The following is a 15,227-nucleotide window of genomic DNA, read 5'->3' as shown; positions in this document are numbered from 1 at the left end:
GATTCGGGAGTCTGAAAAAGTAAGAAACCAGTTGTCTTTAGAAAGCACGTGGGTTCTAGAAAAGAGGGCAAATGCTACGTTCCGGGGAGTTCTTCCTGCGCACCTGGAGACACGCCCACATTCTCCGCTTGCTCGGTTCAGGAGGGAGAAAACCGGAACACGCAGAACGTGTCCCCAGTTACGCAGGGAGGGCTGGGGGTGGGGAGCAGGGAGGGGCTCTGGGAGGAGGGAGCAGGGCCCAGCCTGGCCTTTCGGGCCCAGCTTCTCAATAAATCACGCCGACAGGAGCTGGGGCAGGTGCTGCTCTGCTGGGACCTGCTCTGGCCACAAGTGCTGACGCGCACCCAGACACCGGCTCGTTCTCTCAATTGGTTTGATTTTTGGTTGCTGTTCCCCTCGGGAGGGAAGGCCACGGCAGGAGGCCACATGGCTGCCTGGGACCTGTGGAATCTTCCAGGCTCTCAGGTACATCGGGGTGTCCTGTCCACTCTGAGTGACGTAGACACTTCCGGAGGCAGACGGGAAAGCCAGCCACAGCCCTGGGGCCCGGTCTCCTCCGGCGGAGGGAAGCCAGCCCAGGACAGCACGGAGGCTGAAGCACCAGTCGGCTGCACGGCTTCTCTTCACAAGGATGATCTGTCAGCCACAGACCATGGCCAGAGAGAGAGAGAGAGAGAGAGAGGGAGGGAGAGGGAGGAAGGGAGCGAGCTTTGTGTCCTCACTTCTGGCTCAAAGACACGGGAAGTTCAGGTTCAAGAGCAGCTGACAGAGTCCAGAGGCCCCAGCGCCCGGGCAGGGAGGGGAGGCCTGGACAGCCCACTTTTCTGGCAAGATCCGTGTCCAGGAGGAATAACAGCTTAATCCCGTTTTCCCGTGCGGCCTCAGGAAAGCTCCTGGCACCTCGGCCACGCCGAGTGCAAACAAATCCCCTCTTCTGGGACCAGGTCAGCCCTCAGCATCCGCCACGGCCCTGGCTCCTGGCTCTGGGCTCCGGACTCTGAACTCCTGCCCCGGGGGAGGGCTGTGCTGGGCTCCAGTTCATTGTCCGTCGTCGTGGTCGTGTTGAGGGTCCCACGCCCTCTCGGGGCCACCGGCGGCACCACGGGGCGGCTCACACAGGCGTCGTCCTCCGGTTAAGCATGCTCACGTGGAAGCCCTCTTTCAGATCTTGCTGGAAGAAGTCATGCACCTGCAGGAAGCTGGCCTCCTGGTCCGGGCTGTAGCTGGCGGCCGTGGTCACCTTCAGGGGCTCCCGGGACAGCGTGTACATGGACAGCTCGCCCATGGGGATGGCCCCCGCAACCTTCAGGCCCACGGGGGACGTGTCCCTGGAGGGTGAAGCCTCTGCAGACCTGGAGCTGGACCGCGAGCGCCGTCGCCGGTACCTGTAGCTCGGCATCCTGGCATACGGAGATGACGACGAGGCTTTCAGGAACTCCCGTTTGGTCTTAAACCTCAGCTCTTTATTTTTCTCAATGTAAATGTTTACAGCCAGGACGCCCACGGTCTCGGCCACGATGAATGACAAAGCTCCGAAGTAGAAAGACCAGCCGTAGTTGTAGTGGTTCTTCTTGTCTTCGTCCCGCTTGTCGCTGGGGTCGCCCGTGTTGCTGGAAATGTAGACGATGATTCCTATGATGTTACTGAGGCCTGCAGGGGCAGCGGGGGAGGGAGAGAGGCAGAGGTCAGGCCCACGGCCAGATCCACAGGACCAGGAACGGGGGACCACAGGAGGGGATGCTGGCCACGCGCCGCCTTGATCCATGTTCTCTTTATCTGGTTGTTAAGTTTTCTCTTAAGGACAGTTGTCCCCAGGTGTCTGTGGGGGTGTCTTGTGGGTCCTCAAGTCTGCAGATGCCTAAGTCCCTTACAGAAAATGATAGCACTGGCCTTGAACCCACACACTCTTCCCTAGAGCTGAAGTCACTCTAGATGACTTGGAATACCTAGTACAGTGTCAAGGCTATGTAAACCGAGGCTACACTGGATCGCTTAGGGAACGGAAGAATTACTCCGCACACGTCCAGGAATGATGCATTTTTTTCTTTTCCCAGCGGTTGGCTGAGCCCATGGCTGCAGGAGCCATGGCTGCAGAGGGTCACTGGACTGAACTTTGAATAGAACTTTGAATAGAAGAAAGTTCCAGTAAGGTGGACATGGACCCTGCGCCGCCCCCGTCCCCCTGAAGACAGACACTCTTCTGCTTAATATACCTTCTACCTGGTCGGTCTCTCTCTCTCTCTCTCTCTCTCTCCCCTACTCTCCCACCGGCACCCTCCCCATGCTTTCCCTGTACACAATATGAGAGTACTTCAAAACATTTGCAGAAATGGAACTAAAAGATAAATTTATTTTGGTGCAAAAAATTTGAAATCCACGCATAATTTTTTTCACAGTATGCATTTCGCACAAACTGTTTGAAGACTCTGCTATGGATCCGCACAGGCAGAGCTGCCCCAGCTTCCTGTCTGCCCTGGGACAGCTCATGGCCACCGAGCCAGGCCTCTGCGGGTGGATGTTCCGGTGGCTTCCACCCCTACTTGGACCAAGTTGCCATGGATACCCTACAGCATTGAACACGGACATGAGCTACAGCTGTGGGCTAAGTTCCTTGAAGTGAGATTGTTGGGTCACTGGGTATGTGCACTGAGAAACTTAAAGCTTCTATGCGGGAATGATTTTTAAAATCAACGTTTATAAAGTTTATTTATTTATTTGAAATCCAAGGTGATAACAAGAGTTAGACACAAAGAGAGATCTTCCATCTGCTGGTTCACGCCCCAAATGCCTGCAACAGCCAGGGGCGGGTCAGGCTGAAGCTTGGAGTTTGGAACTCAATCTGGGTCTCCCACATGGGTGACAGGGACCCGACTGCTTGAGACACCCTCTGCTGCCTCCCAGGGTGTGTGTCAGCAGGAAGCTGGGACTGGGAGTGGAGCCAGGACTCGAACCCGTGTACTCTGATACAGGATGTGGGTGTCCCAAAGAGCAGCTTACCACCTGCCCCTCGCCCGCCTAGGAGCCTGTCCCACCTCACTGCTGGGCAGCAGCGGCCCGGAGCCAGGCCCTGTATGTGGCCCAGTGCCTGCCACTGTGCCGGGCCCCAGAGCTCTGTGCACCAGGGAGTAAAGTGACGTCCGATTGCCTGCCTGCCAGTCGCTTCCTCACTCTGCCAAAGCTCTGTGGATCCTCTCCGCCGCGACCCCTCTCCCCCGGCTGCGGCTCCCAGCCCCACGCTGAACCTCTCAACCTGCCTCCGAAATGGCTCCTGTATGGCAGCTGCAGCGGGCACCTGGAAGTGTTTGGAGGCTGAGGCCGCTGGCTGCCTGGGTCCAGGGGAGGACGCCGCGTGCACCTGGCCCAGGGCCGTGGAGGTGGTGGCCATTGTGAGTCTAAGTCTTGCTTCCTGCCCTGGGGAAGGCAGCTCTGGGATAATATGCAAACATGCGTCACACCTGGGGAAATCGGACTTCGTAAAGGACCGGGTGGGGGCAGGGAGAGAGAGAGCAGGTGCAGAGAAGAGAAAGGAGGGTGCAGGGTCTGACCAGGGGGGAGGATCATGCCTCCTCCTGGGAGACCCTAAACACAGACACCCCCCCCCATGAGCACACATGCCACACTGCTCATACACACACATGTTCATACAAACCATGCACATCACATGTATAGGCACACGTGACTGTCCCAGCACACACAGGAGCACAGCCTGCACACGTGTGTGTGTTGCCCTCCAGGAAGACACAAGCTGAAGTCGGGTTCAAGAGCACAGCACTGGGGCCCCGGCTGCACCTCAGAGTCTGAGCCAGTTTTTTTGTGGCCTCCAGCCAGCCACAGAACACAGGCCACGGGCCCTCTCCAAGAGAAACTGGGAGAGGAGCAGGAGGTGGGGTGAGCCAGCTGTGCAGGCAGCCTCAGCCGTGGCCATCACCACCGTGGGCATGCGGAGGTCGGCACGAGGGGCGGAGCCTGGGCCGCTGCTGGGACGGTTTCTGCAGTGAGGCTCAGAGGGCCCGCGGCTCCAGGGGCTCCTCTCGGACGCCCCCGGCCAAGCCTCTCTCTGAACTCACGGAGGAGCTGCCTGCCGAGCCAGCGCCAGCCTCTCTCAGGCCTCTCGGGGTCAGAAAAGACATCGCCTCCTCCTTACCCGAGGGACTTGGGCCACACCACAGGGCCTGGGGGTGTGGGGCTGTGCTGACCACCAGGGCTACAAGATGGCTGTGGCTGACTGACCATGGCTGTGAGAAGGCCGTGGCTGTGAGACTGTGGCTGCGAGACCGTGGCTGTGAGACCATGGCTGTGAGACCATGGCTGTGAGACCGTGACTGTGAGACCATGGCTGTGAGACCGTGGCTATGAGACCGTGGCTGTGAGACTGTGGCTGTGAGACGGCCGTGGCTGTGAGACCATGGCTGTGAGACGGCCATGGCTGTGAGATGGCCATGGCTGTAAGACCGTGACTGAGACTGTGGCTGTGAGATGGCATGGCTGTGATCATGGCTGTGAGACTGTGGCTGTGAGACGGCCGTGGCTGTGACTGTGGCTGTGAGATGGCCATGGCTGTGAGATGGCCATGGCTGTGTGATGGCCGAGGCTGTGAGATGGCCGTGGCTGTGACCATGACTGTGAGATCATGGCTGTGAGACTGTGGCTGTGAGACGGCCATGGCTGTGACTGTGGCTGTGAGATGGCTGTGGCTGTGAGACACACCTCCCCGGCCTCAGTCTGTTCCAGGTCTGCAGGGACCAGCCATGCACTGGTGGCCTCTTGCAGGGCACAGAGGCATGGGTGGAGTTAAGCGCCTTGGCCCTGCTTCTGGGGGTTTCCTGGTCACACTTTGGGGCGGCAGTGGGCGTGGCTGTGAGGCATGGCTGCCCTTCTGGGCTGGGAGAGCCAGGGCAGGTGGGTGGGCAGGCGCCTGGCCCTCCGCAGGGCCTCCTTGCTCCCGCTGCCCGGCTTGCCAGGCCATGCTGTTTCTCTGCCTGGCCACCATGCCGACCGACGGCGGGCCCTATCCTGTCCTTCCCCCGTCCCCTCTTCAGGGTGTGGCTTCCCATCACTCCCTGGGTGCCCCCCTCCAGCCAGGCTCGCTGTTACGGGCTGGCAAAGCAGGCAGCACCCCACCTTGGCAGAGCTTTGCACACCTGGATGTTAAAACGTGTTTCTGATTGAGGAGAAACTCAGGAAGTGCAAGGCTCTGCGGCGTTTGTGCACGGGCAGTGCTGTGCCACTGTTGCCTCTTTCTAAACCCCTCGCACCACCGGCAAGGATGCGATCAGCAGCTGCTCCCGGCTCCCCCCTCCCCGCCCCAGGCCTTTGCACACCTGGACTTCTCCCGGCGACTCCAGCCAGGATGTGGACCAGGCGATGGCACACTTAGCTCACCTGCGGCCACGAAGAGGATGCCAGCGCTGAGGACGATGTTGTTCTTGCGGCTGTAGATCCTGCCGGCGCCGATGCACAGCCCTCCCAGCAGCAGCAGGATGGTGCTGAGGATGGGGAAGACGCTGGAGGCTCGCACGATGCCTGGGCCAGAGCAGAGCGCAGTGAGGCCACCGCCCACCCGGCTCAGCCGTGAGCACCCCCCAGCGGCTGAGCACCTTGAGGGGCCCCCCTCCCCAGCCAGGATCTAAAGACTCCCATCGGCACCTGGGCTCAAGGCAAGCCGTGGCCCCAGGGCTGTGGGTCACCCCAACACCAATGGCCGAGAGCCACATCTGCCCACACTCCCTTGGGTGTGGGCCACACTTCTGAGAGGCCAAGGGCAGCACCAGGGGGACCCCAGTAATGGCCACGAACACCCTGGACTGCACGCATGTGAACGACACCTCACAGCCCCCTGAACCTTCTGTGCTGTGGTCTCCATGAAGCAGCACCCAGCTCGGCGCTGGAGGGCACCTTGACCTTGGGGGTGTGCAAAGGGGCCCTGCTCTGTGACACGCGGGTGGGTGGCCTCGGTCCAGTCACTTCTTCCCCAGTGCAGTCTTCCCATCTGTGGATTGGGGTTTGTGATGCAGGAGTTACTCTCCAAGACCTCCATGGGCCCCTGGCGCCTCGCCTGTGTTCAAGCCCTACATTTACCATATTTCCTCCCATGCCTGTGGTCAAGTTTAGCTCACAAATCGTGTGCAGTAAGATTAACCACCACGGATTGTAAGATAGAACAGTTATATCACTATAGCAAAAGTATTTAAAACTTAAGAATTATTTCTGGAATTTTCCATGTCGTATTTCCAGATCATGGTTGACTGAAATCATGGAAGGTGAAATTGTGGAGAAGGGGGGATGGTGGTCGTACCAATGTCCTGTGGCACAAAGTGCTTAGCACGGGGCTAGCCATTGCTTGTGCTTCCGAGGGGACGTTCTTTGTCACATGTCATCGGCATCACCATCCCCAGGTGATAGACATGGATGTGGAAGCTCAGGGCTTGTGGGAGTGGTGGAGTGGGGTGCCTGGGGACCATGCTGTCCCCCACAATTCTGCCGTCCCCTCGTCCTGCCAGTGACGTTGGCAGCCATCCCCATCCCTCTTTGATCACTGGGCACAGCAGTAATGCCATGCCAGGCCTCCACAATGTGTATGTCCTCACCCCTAGAATCCGAGACCGCCCGCTGATCTGGAAAAAGGGCTTTTGCACATGCGATCAAGTTCAGGATCTCCAGGTGACATCATCTGGATTGAATGGGGTGGGCCCCGCCTCCCCAGCAAGCTCCTCCCAAGAGGCAGGGCAGGAGGCCCACAGGGGAGAAGGCCAGTGAGGACAGGGGTGTGTGGGGGGGCAGGCTGCACTGACGCTGCACGGAGGTGGGGGGAGAATCTTTGCCCGGCCGGCAGAGGGGGCAGGTGTCCTGCCACACCTTGATTTTGGACTCCTGGTGTTGTAAGCCATGCCGCGTGTGCTCATTTGTTAGGGCCACCTGGGAAGTAGGCACATGGCTGCAGAGTGTCCCTGAGGACAGCTCACAGAATAAGGTGCAGACAGCATTTAGTAGGGTAGCAGCTGGCGTGGGAGGCAGGGCAGGGGCAGGAGGACACAAGGAGGAGCCCGAGGCTCGGCCGTCCCGGCATGCCCGTGGGTCTCCCGGCCCAGCAGCCGTGGCCCCTGCAGCGGGCAGGGGGTCCCCGGCACTGGCAGGCGCTACCCCCCCGAGACAGCTGAGTACCTTTCCAGCCGTCAGCCTCTGAAGGCAGCGTTTGTCCCCTGTTTCGTGATCCCCCCCGGGGAGGCCCCTGCTGCACAGAGCAGGGATTGTGCCGAGTGCTCAATGGAGCTCTTCTCCCTGGTCCCCTGGCAGGGGCTTCCTGTGCACGTCTCAAACGCGCCTCTGAGCTGTGCTGCCCCCTCCAGCTCTGCACACGCCCCGGGCGCCACAGATGGGTCAGAGGAGCTGGGGAGAAGGGAGCCCACTTCCTCTAGGGTCCCCGAGGCATCTGTCCTGCTCAGGTTAAGTCACGCGAGCACCAGGCTTCATCCCGAGCTCTGGCTGTGCACATGGCAGCCCAGCTGGGGGTGGGGTGGGGTGGGGGGAGCTGAGGGACAGAGGAGGCCGAATGCAGCTCAGCCCCCGCCCCGCTGGCCACCTAGGGCTCTGCACCTGCCTGGAGGGTGGACCTCCTCCTCTGACTCGCCCTCAGGCCCACTGTGGACTCCCGGCAGCCCTGACACTGCCACCCCGTGGCTCCTGGGCAGGAGATGGGCTGTGACCCTCTCCAATCCCTACCCCAACCAGCAGGGGGCATCACAAGTGCTCAGAGGCCCCATGGCAGCCTGGGAGGTAACCCCCAGGGTGCAACTGGGCATGGACTCCCTGCTGAACTGTCTTGGGGCTGGTGTGAGTAGCAGAGCCTCAGACCCGCGGCCAGCACTCTGATCCGGGCCAGCTGAGCTGCCTGCAGTGGGCTCTCCCCACACAGCCCCACCAGGAACCTGCTCCCACCCCCCACTGCCTCCCACGTGCCCAGCACATACTGTGTCCATGATAGTTTGTTTCTCATTGAATAAGCAAATAAGTGAGTCCTCACGAACCCCCACCTCCTGCCCCCCTGGGCACCTCTCTCCAGTGCTTCTACATATTTTGGGGAATAGCGAGAGTTCAGGTGGCCTTGGAACACAGTCAGGAGGCCCTGGGGACCGTGACCTTGGTCTGTGCTCACTCCTCTGTCCCCAGCCTCCCAGGCACCTGCCCACTGGAGGTAAAGAATGATCAAAGAGCCAACGCCCCAGTTTCTGCAGCCACGGAGCAGGAAAACAGCCCCCTGGCAGGGGTGGGGTGGGGGGAGTCAGCTCTGCCACTCTCAATTCAGCCAGCAGCTGGAGACCGCAGGCCCGGAAGCTGCCAATCCTTCTCCTACATGTGCACCTCTGGGCTGGCTCCCGAACCTGGCTGGTCTCCCCTCGGCATCACGAGCTCCACTGGCTGTGCGCCGGGCCCATCACTCTGCTGGGCACAGTCACTCTGCAGCCTGACCTGCGTGCACGCTCCCGGGGCACCACTGGTGGAGGTCGAGGACCCGCGGCTGCGCTGCTGACAAGGCTGCCTGGGCACGTTCTCGGTCTGCCCCTCCCTCCATCCTCCTCCACCCCGCCCCGGGCTCAGGGAGGCGCCCCCCCCTCTGGCTGAAGAAGTTGTACGCTTCCTGATGGCCACAGCTGCTGCCAGGGGCCCCGGCCCTGCGGCTTCCCTCCTCCAGACCCCCCACCTACCTCCCTCGGCTGTCCAGGCCACTGTGGCCCCGGGGGGTCAGCGGCCCTCGCAGGATTCCCTTAGCCTGGCCCACACCTACGTAAGCGGTCCCTCTTTGAACACCCTTCATTTGCCCCTTTTGAGCAAACACCTGCTTCCGGCTGGGGCCTCAGGTAGCCAGGCAGGCTGATCTCTGAGAGCGATCCTCGAGCTCTGGGACCACGAAGGGAAGCAGCAGGTGAGTGAAGAACAGCCAATGCCCGTGAGCTCAGGCGAGGTCAGGTGGGCACGGGGAGGGTGAAGGTTTGCTTCCCCACTGCCTTCCTCCTCGCCATCCCAGGACGGGCCAACGGAGCCAAGCTCAGAGACTCAGGAGCCACTCGCTTGCCCTGGGTTGGGGGTGTGGGGGGAGAAGTGCCGATGCTGAGTGAGGCTGATTTTCAGTTGAGCTATTCCCAAATGCACGGAGCACCAAGGGCTGCTGTGCGTGGCCTTGTGGGTCATGTACCGTGAGGCTTGAGGGTTGTCACCACACCAGAATCTATGCAAGTGACACCCCTTGAGTTGTGCAGTGTACAACCTGTACAACTATCTGTGGCATCCCTATGGGAGTCTCATTTGCTTGGTTCAGAGCGGGCCCTAAGTGAGCGGAACCAGAGGGAAGGCAGGAAGAGAAGGTGGGGAAGGGGGCCACATGACTGCAGGTGCTGGGCCTGGCTGGAGCAGCCCGACATGGCTCCGGCTCCATGGGAACTGCACGCTGTTCCAATCTGAAGCCTTTCTCTAGAAAGAAAGCTGCAAGCAGGTGCACGGTGAGTCGTGCTTCCTCTGAGAGCTCCACTATTGACTCTCCAGACACGAAGCTGGGCCTGAGCCGGGGGCGCCGCGGAGCACAGCTCTGTGTCTCTTGGCTAATGGCAAAGGGGATGGCGACTTTGAAATGGTGCTGTTTTCCCACTTCGAGGCTGCTCCCTGCTCGTGCCTCCCTCCTTCCGCCCAGGGATGAGCTCTGAGTTTGGCCCTTTGGGGTTCAGCATGTGTGTGGCCTCTGGGCTCCAGCCTGGGGGGGCCCGGTCAGCCACAGGATCTAAGCAGGGGCAGGGGTCCCAGGGGCGGAGCCCAAGTCGGGGGGATGGCCTCAGCAGGCAGTGCACGTGGGGGACCCCAGAGGGCTGGCTCAGTGTGTGACTTAATGAGGCTTGTGGAGAATTAGAATGCCGGGGTGAGTGTTTGGCCCTGTGGTCGGCTGGCTCTGCTCCTGATTCCGGCTTCTGGCCGGTGTGCACCCTGGTAGACAGTGGCGATGGCTCCTTGGCACCCACCGGAGAGACCTGGATTGAGTTCTCAGCCCTGGACGTCATGTGCATTTGGAGGGTGGGTCAGTGGGTGGCAGCTCTCTGACTCAAAAAAAAAAAAAAAAAAAAAAAGGGAGGGGTGGGTAGCTCTGGTCCTGGCAGGGCCATGTGGTTGGGGTACCAGGGATGCCCAGCTTCCGGAACGCCTGTCTCTTTAACTTCCCTTGTCTCAGTTTGAGGCCCAGCCAATCAGCAACTCTGACGCTAGCCACGCCCAGTATCCCACGTGCCCCAGCCCCAGAATCCCCAGTGCATCTCCCATCAGCCTCCGGTACACTCAGGGTGCTGTGCAGAGAGCAGCTCTCCCGCCACGCGCCCCGGCCCGCCCCCCGCCTCGCCCCTGCACCCAGAGGAGGCCAAGGAGCCTTGACACTCACGAAGGAGATACTCGGAGCTGTCGTGGTCGTAGTCGTTGTCCTCTGGGAAGTGATTGATGCGGAAGCAGTGCCCTTTATAGATCCCTGGAGGGGAGGGAGGAGACGGAGCTGCAGATGTGCAGGTGGGGGGCTCCCGCGCCCATGCCCCCAGACCCGCCTGCAGCGCGTTGAGAGGCTCCGTGCAGAATCCGGGGCCCCGGGTCTGGTGGGCACCAGTGTGCCCGCGCACTTGCATACACACACACACACACGTGCGCATGCACACACACTCACACACAGTGGCCGCACAGCCGGGAGGGGTGCCCCGAAGCGACCGCGTCGGTGACAGTCCAGGTCGTGGGAACGAGCGACTCCACCGACCAATAGGGGCCCAGCCGAACTGCCCTGGACAAGCAGGAGCAAGGATCCCCACATCCAGGGGGACCCCAGAGCCACATCCTGAAAACCACAATTCACAGCACCTTCAGGGAACGGCTAGGACAGGCTCAGGGCGCGCCTGTCAATCCGAGTCTTCCTCTGGCAATCACATGACTAGGGCGGGTCCTTCCTAAGGTGCACGCCCGATCTGCTCGCGGTGGGGCAGGAGAAGCTTCCAGAAGGGCCAGCACCACCCCCTGCTCGCGTTTCTGCTCCCTGCGCTGAGAAGCAGCCTTCACAGGTGGCGGGCAGGACCCCAAGCTGGTTTAGGAACGGCAGGGGGACAGGAAGTTTTTCCTTCCAGAATCTTCCATCAGACTCTCCCAGGCCCCTGCTCTCCTGCGGTGTGGGGATGCCCCTCACAGAACTGGACCTGGGTGGAGAAGGAAGTGCATAGGGTGCTGGGTGCCAGCAAACCCCGCCCCCCCATGCCTGCATGAGCCTCCCCACTCCTGCAGCCAAGCAGCAAGGCGCTCACGCTGACGGCCCTGTAGCCTGCACGGGGGCTGCTCCCAGCCGGGGCCGACTCCCCTGCAGCTGCTGACATGCATCCTGCTGGCCTCCAGCAGCCTGGCCTGACCACACAGTCTGTCCGGAGCACAGCCGCGGGGGTGAGGGGAGTGCCAGATACACGTGCTTCGGCGAGTCCCTAACCAGCCGGCGCACCTGCTGCCTCCCCGGTCACCACCACAGCAGCAGTTACTGTGGCCCCAGCCCGGCTTTCCCCCCGGCCACCTCCTTAAGCAGCTGCCGGAGTACTCAGTAACGGCCCTGCTTTCCGAAGGCTCACCCATCCCCTGCCGGCTGTGTCCTTGCTTTTCCATGAGTGGCTGGGTTGGTGGTGAACCACAGGGTCTGTAAGGAGAGCAAGCGCCACAAGTGTAGGCTGCTCTCAGGATGGCCCGTGGGGGACACGGAGGCCAGAGTGGGCCAGCCACGCCCCCTCGGTGCTCTTCCTGACCTGGGCAGGGTAGGTGGGGCTGTCTGTCGCTCCACCCCACGCCCACGTCCCCCAACCTTATCTCCCCCCCCCATTTCTTAGGTTTCAACAAAACCAGTAAGTCACACCTGCTTGTTGGAACAAGTCACAATAAGTTGCAAAGAACAAGTAAGCCATTTCTCCTTTCAGGTTTGTTCTCCAGGGAAGACGAAAGTTTGTGGCATCTCCGCACGCCCTCCCGTGGGTCCACCCACACACATAGGCACAGGTGGGCTCTCTCCGCTCCACTTGTTAAAACCAAGCTTTCTCTGGGAATCTTCGCAGGGGCACATGCAATCCCACCACCATCACACTGGAAACAGCTGGGTGGCTTCCCGATGTCCCCCCAGCAGGGACACCTCGCAGAAGCACAGCGCAGCTCCACGGCCGGCAGAGTCGAGGCCCGGCGCATCTACCTCCTTCCTGCCTAACCAAGGCAGTCGCTCGCACGCTCTCCACACCAGCAGTGTCATTTCAGGACCAACCCACAAAGGGAGCCACGCGGGTCACCTTTGGGCCTGTTCTCCCTGAGCACAACTCTCTCGAGGCTCATCCGAGCACTTGTGCGTGCCGGCCCTGTGTTCTGCTTGTGGCTAGCAGTGTCCAACGGCCCGGATGGACGGAGGGGCCCCTCGTGTCTCCGGCTACTCTGAACATTCTTGGACAGGTTTGGGGCGAGCCTGGGTTTTCATTTCTCTGGGATATGTGTGGAGGAGTGTGACTGCTGGGTCACACGATGGTGGCATGCTTAGTTTTTTTTTTTTTTTAAAGATTTATATATTTGTGAGAGGTAGAGTTACAGACAGGGAGAGACAGAGAGAAAGTTCTTCCATCTGCTGGTTCACTCTCTAAATGGCCACAATGGCTGGAGCTGGGCCGATTCTAAGCCAGGAGCCAGGAGCTTCTTCCAGGTCTCCCATTCAGGTACAGGGGCCCAAGGACTTGGACCATCTTCCATTGCTTTCCCAGGCCACAGCAGAGAGCTGGATTGCAAGAGGAGCAGCCGGGACTCGAACCGGTGTTGCAGGCAGAGGATTAACCTACTGCGCCACAGTGCCAGCCCTGCATGTTCAGTTTTATAAGGGATGGCCAAACTGGCTTCTAGCATGGCTGGCATTTAAAATTCCACTTTAACACTGGAATTATATTGCAATTATATTTAATAATATTTGCAAACATCTCTCCAGCTAAATATTTAACTTTTTAAGAAAACCACCTTATGTTTACTTTTTTTTTTTTTTTTTTTTTTGACAGGCAGAGTGGATAGTGACAGACAGAGAGAAAGGTCTTCCTTTTTGCCGTTGGTTCACCCTCCAATGGCAGCTGCGGCCAGCGCTTCATGCTGATCCGAAGCCAGGAGCCAGGTGCTTCTCCTGGTCTCCCATGCGGGTGCAGGGCCCAAGCACTTGGGCCATCCTCCACTGCCTTCCCGGGCCATGGCAGAGAGCTGGCCTGGAAGAGGGGCAACGGGATAGAATCCGGCGTCCCAACTGGGACTAGAACCCGGTGTGCCGGCGCCGCAAGGTGGAGGATTAGCCTGTTAAGCCACGGCGCCGGCCATGTTTACTTTTTAATTAAAAAAAAGTTAGCGGTGGGTGTTGGATGTAGTGGTTAATACACTGTGCGGGACACCTACCTGTATTCCCTATCAGAGTGTCTGGGTTCAAGTCCTGGCTCCATTTCCTTTTCTTTCTCTTTTTAAGCTGTATTTATTTATTTGAAGGACAAGGGGAGAGAGAGAGAGAGAGAGATCTTCCATCTGCTGGTTCCATCCCCAAGGCTGGACCAAGATGAAGCCGGGAACTGGGAACTCCATCCATGTGGGTGCAGGGGCTTGAGTACTTAGGCCAATTTCCACTGCTCTCCCAGGAGCACTAGCAGGGAGCTGGGTCAGAAGTGGAGCAGCCTGGTCTCAAGCAGGCACTCATGTGGGATGCCAGTGTCACAGGCGGTGGCTTACCCCCCTGCGCCACAACACCAGCCCTCTGGCTCCGCTTCGGAGTCCAGCTTCCTGCGAGTGTGCATCCCGGGAGGCAGCAGGGGATGGCTCGGGTGTCAGAGTCCCTTGTAGCCGAGTGGGAGACCCAGAGGAAGTTCTAGCCTCCTGGCTTCAGTTTGTCCCAGCCCCACGTGTGGATATTTTGGGAGCGAATGAGTGAATGCAAATGCGCTCTCTCTCTGTCTCTCAAGCAAATGAAATTTAATTAAAAAAATGTAAATAATAATTCTTAAAAAATCAGTATCAACCCCAAAGTTGCTGAAAACCCCAGGAGGAAACAGCACAGGGATGCAGGGAATAGAAAACATTCTACAGCACCGAGAGTGCGTGGAGAGAAACGCGCTTGGGCAGAAATGAGGAAATCACATATTTAGGTATTCCGCCCGAAAACAAAACTCAAGCTTTTGGAACCTTGGCTTGCACCCAGAGAGCTCGGCTGCAAACGCTGCTCTCATGCCTTCCGCTAAGCTCCTCTCTGCAAGCATGGTGTTGTTCCATAGCTGAGGGAAACCACACGGTCTGATGGATTAGCTCATATTTGAAGGTGTTCACTTTAATGGCTGCATAGCCGCCCTAGCGGTTGGTACAGGAAGCCGTCTGTGCCGTGAGCATGGCCGTTTCCATCTCTTGGGGCTGGGCCTGCTGACCGTGGAGCCCCCAGAGATGCATGGGATGCATGGACCTGGACTTGCCCTTCACGGCCCCACGCCGCTCTTCCCTTGCTCCTCACACACCAAGGCTCAGGAACGGACGTTGCTGTGGCTGAACGCAGCCCCTACAAGAATAGGGCCGGGGTCCGGACCCCTGGCCCCTGTGAAACAGGACATTGTAAGCGTGATCAGGAAGTCACTCTGTGTCGGGTCCCCCCGGGCCAGACCTCATCCGCAGCGGGGAGACGGACCCTGCCACCTGCCACCATCAGCACAGCCCCCCGCAGGCCGAAGAACAGGGGTAGCAGCAGAGAGGAGCAGTGGACGGGCCGACTCCTGGGGCCTCGGCCTTGCCTCTGGGCCGGCCGGCTTCAGCCATGGCTCCTATGTTCCACGCGCCTTCCCCCCCCGCCCCCGGGTCTCCTCCTCTCGGGCTCCCAGACCCCAGCACCCAGAGTGCAGGCTGTGTCTGACCAGCGCGGAGCACTGCCGGCTGTGCCCTGGTCTCTGCAGCCCGTGCTCTGGCTCCCAGGTCTGCTGTGCCCCTGCCTCGGCCTCCGGGGAGGTTCTCACCAGGGTCGCCTCGCCTCCCCCAGCCCCCTCTGCCACCCGGCCCGTTTAGTCCTCGGGCCGCCGCGTTCGTCCCCATCCAATGTGATGTTGTCAGCCCTGGCCGACGGCATTTAGCAGGGTGAAAGTTAATGGCGGGTGCGAGGCGCGAGAGGGAAAATCTTTTCCAGTCCTTGTCACACACGCTGTCATGACGGA

The 15,227-nt window shown here is 59.9% G+C and overlaps 1 protein-coding gene across 1 annotated transcript in view; it reads right to left on the bottom strand.

Moving 5' to 3' along the window:
- Window positions 1-1,111: 1,111 nt before the first annotated feature.
- The window catches only part of CACNG4 (calcium voltage-gated channel auxiliary subunit gamma 4), a 46,895-nt gene continuing 32,779 nt past the window's right edge, over window positions 1,112-15,227 (bottom strand). Inside the window, exons 2-4 of the mRNA XM_062175020.1 lie at window positions 10,415-10,498; window positions 5,383-5,523; window positions 1,112-1,650 (exon numbers count right to left, since the gene is read on the bottom strand). Coding sequence (XP_062031004.1) covers window positions 1,112-1,650; window positions 5,383-5,523; window positions 10,415-10,498 — 764 coding nt within the window. The remainder of the gene's footprint in view (window positions 1,651-5,382; window positions 5,524-10,414; window positions 10,499-15,227) is intronic.

This window comes from Lepus europaeus, chromosome 18, assembly GCF_033115175.1.
Source record: "Lepus europaeus isolate LE1 chromosome 18, mLepTim1.pri, whole genome shotgun sequence".
Taxonomy (NCBI): Eukaryota; Metazoa; Chordata; class Mammalia; order Lagomorpha; family Leporidae; genus Lepus; species Lepus europaeus.
Note: the sequence above shows the minus strand (reverse complement) of the source record. Positions and strands in the feature narration are given on the sequence as shown.